We start from the raw sequence: 3,087 nt of genomic DNA, 5'->3' as shown, positions 1-3,087 counted from the left end.
GCACGAAGCACGAAACAAGTCACGCAAGAGTTTTTATTCCTCTCCTGAGACCTACAGGGCTTCATATTACAGAGGCTCATTCCTGCCGGGAAAATAAAAAAAAATACATTGGTGAATTATTGAAAAAGAAAGACAGAAGAGTCGGGATGGAGCCAGTGTATGGCTGGACTGTGTATGGGTGTGTCTACTGGTTGGGGGATGCCATCATACACAACAAAACACAAGGTTATTGCTAATTTAACTAGCCGGAGTTAAATCCTCCTTTCAGCACCATGGACAGCTCCACTCCGCGGTCACAGCGATACAAGCAATGCAGAAACGATGCTTTTAATTTGACACAACACAGGAAATGGGACCAGATCCTAAAATATGATCAATTCTACATTTCAAACAGAGGGAGTTAGAGATGAAGACCTGCCTCTAATAAACATGTGTTACCTTCTGCAGGTGATCCGTAGCACTGGCTCACGGCTGGTCCAGTCAAAAATACCAAAAATAAATAACTCAGTCAAACTTATGAGATGAGAGTATTCACTTACTATCCCATAATTGTGATTTGAGTAGAATATTTTATCATCTTTTTTTTGCTTTTCCTGGCAGTAATGGGGCTCCGCACTAAATTACTGTTTTCCAGTTTAAACTCCAGTGATCCAAGAAATGGTTCCCATCATTTATTTTTGTGCATAAAATTACCTCCCTGAGAGCTTTGGTTTATTAAAAACAAACCACTCTACATCACACTCTAACGGTTCAGCCCCCCTGAACCTCAGCAAAATCCAATTTCACATTCTCATATGATAATCAAACACATCTCTGATCTACTGAGTCATGAAAAACTGAAAAACCTACACACGACGTGTTTTATATGTTCGGTTCTTCGAACTGAGGCGTCGGTGAGGCCGCGCTGCTGTATGATCCTGATCTGAAACAACACTTTAATAAGGTCTGATGGAGATCAGCTGATGAGTGATGCACCACCTGTCCAGGCAGAGTTGTGGATGCCAAACCTGGATTAATCCAACACTTGGCAGAGAGACACTGAACCAGAGACAGAGAGACAGACGATCAGACAGACAGAACACCAGAGAAAGCAGCAGATGTTCTGAGACAGTTCAGATAAAAAGCAGCAGAAAGCTGTGAGAGTGCGGTCTGACTCAGTCAATATCCTCCTGTGAATAGAGACTCATTTTACTGATTGTTCCCCGGGGAACTCGTCTCATTTTCCTCTTTCATTGTGTGTCATTTCTGATTTGGCCGAGCCGATGCAGACTGAGTTATTCTCCTGACGTTCGACCAGAGCCGCCGGCAGCTCCTCCAGGAATAAAAAAATAATGCCGCCCCCTGTTTTTAAAAGGGGGCAATCAGGGGGGATTTTACTGCCCTGTGGCACAGACAGACGGGGACACTACACATCTGCCAGGTTTCACCAGCTGCTCGTACTTCAGTCTGTTCTGGATCCTCGTGTCAGGACGAACCTGAGACCTTCAGACGCTGGAGAAGTGGAAGGTTCCTGTGTGCAGCAGGAAAGAGCTGTCAGACACACAGAGAGTTTTAACAAGACTAACAGTTTAACACCCTGATGCTGCCCCCTACAGGCTGAAACATTCATCACACCCCCAATATGAAATGGAAAACGATATACTGGGGTTGTGCAAGGTCTAGAGCTGTGTATACTGAGTGGAGGGAAATTCACCCTTGTCTGTTCAAACGTGGTCTCATGACTTTGCTGCATTACAACCAAGCAAATTCGATCACAGAGGAAGGCCGTGAGATGCAGCTGAAAGCCCCAGAACAAGCTAATAAGTGGCCCTTTAGTCAAAAGAGTGACTTAACAGTACAAAAACCAGGATTTTATTATTTCATCATCTCAGCAGTAACTTAAACAACACGCCTCTTATATCTGTGTGAGGCCGGTTATTGATTATCTATCTGGTTTCAGCTGTAGTGGTTAAAAATGTATCAAGTCTGAGCTGCGGGTGGCGCTGGAGGGAAGGTCAAGGGTCGTTAAAATCAAATGTGGAGTGAATTTCACATCAATGTGTCTGTCAGACTTTTAGCTGTGCGTGTGTGTGTGTGTGTGTGTGTTTTACTCTGCATTAACGCGCTGCCTTCAGTCAGCAGGACGATGCTGCCCTCTGCTGGCGGGCTGTGGCCGTGCAGCCAGTGGCAGCGCTGCTGCTGGAGGTGCAGATTTCACACACAGGATTCACCCTGCAGAGACACCAGGAGCCCAGAGGTTACAAATGATATGATCAAGTTTATTATCTTTATTATTCGTGTTAAAAGTATTTGTGCACAGTAGGATTTCCTTTTGAAATAAGGACATGGATTATCTTCACTGAATTTATTCCTTTTAATATGAAATTATTTATAGAATTATTGGAAAGTTAATTATGACATAGAGTGTAGTTTATATGTAAATAAAAAAATCATACATAAAAGCACAAATATGAGGCTGGAAACACCGGACAGGTGAGCAGCAGCAAATCAGTGAGAAACATTCAACTTTATTTACACCTGCGTCATTAACATCACAACATCTGCTTTTAATCTTTCAACTTTATCTATGAAATCTAAAACTTTATTTTGGTGAGGTGCAGCTGCCCCCACCTGCAGGTAACAGGAAAGTTACTGTAACTAAGCCTGTGGGCGGCGGACAGGTGTGTCAGATTGCACCTGTTCTCACCTGACCACCTCTCTCTCTCTCTCTCTCTCTCTCTCTCTCTCTCCCTCTCTCATTCTGGATCTTCCTGTGTCTGTCTGCGGGTGTCGGGATGGGCAGCGGGGCGTCGGTCAGTGAAGGAACCCGGCCGGAGAGGCTGGAACCCGGGGAGGCCGGGCCTGAACCCGCCCGACCCCCCACACCTGTGGGACGGAGCGATGACACGCTGCAGGTACGTGTTCATCTCATGTATTACAGGCCGCAGTGGAACAAGAGTCTGAGCTGAAGGAGCTGCTGTGTGTTCTCAGGCGGAGGAGGAGAAGCCGGACAGTCACATGATGGAGGTCCGGTCTCTGAAGAGCGAGGAGAGCTACACGCAACCCAAGGAGGAAGAAGAAGAAGAAGAAGAAGAAGAAGAAGAAGAA

At 45.4% G+C, this 3,087-nt stretch overlaps 1 protein-coding gene across 1 annotated transcript in view; it reads left to right on the top strand.

The window, feature by feature from the left end:
- Window positions 1–2,774: 2,774 nt before the first annotated feature.
- The window catches only part of LOC111670255 (uncharacterized), a 6,179-nt gene continuing 5,866 nt past the window's right edge, over window positions 2,775–3,087 (top strand). The window contains exons 1-2 of the mRNA XM_023426901.2: window positions 2,775–2,894; window positions 2,971–3,087. The exon at window positions 2,971–3,087 is cut by the window's right edge and continues 22 nt beyond it. Coding sequence (XP_023282669.2) covers window positions 2,775–2,894; window positions 2,971–3,087 — 237 coding nt within the window. The remainder of the gene's footprint in view (window positions 2,895–2,970) is intronic.

The sequence above is a fragment of the Seriola lalandi genome, unplaced genomic scaffold (assembly GCF_002814215.2).
Source record: "Seriola lalandi dorsalis isolate HSWRI2012SDOR001 ecotype SW California unplaced genomic scaffold, Sedor1 jcf7180002054847, whole genome shotgun sequence".
NCBI lineage: Eukaryota > Metazoa > Chordata > Actinopteri > Carangiformes > Carangidae > Seriola > Seriola lalandi.
The sequence above is the reverse complement of the archived record's forward strand: the minus strand, read 5'-3'. Positions and strand labels throughout refer to the sequence as shown.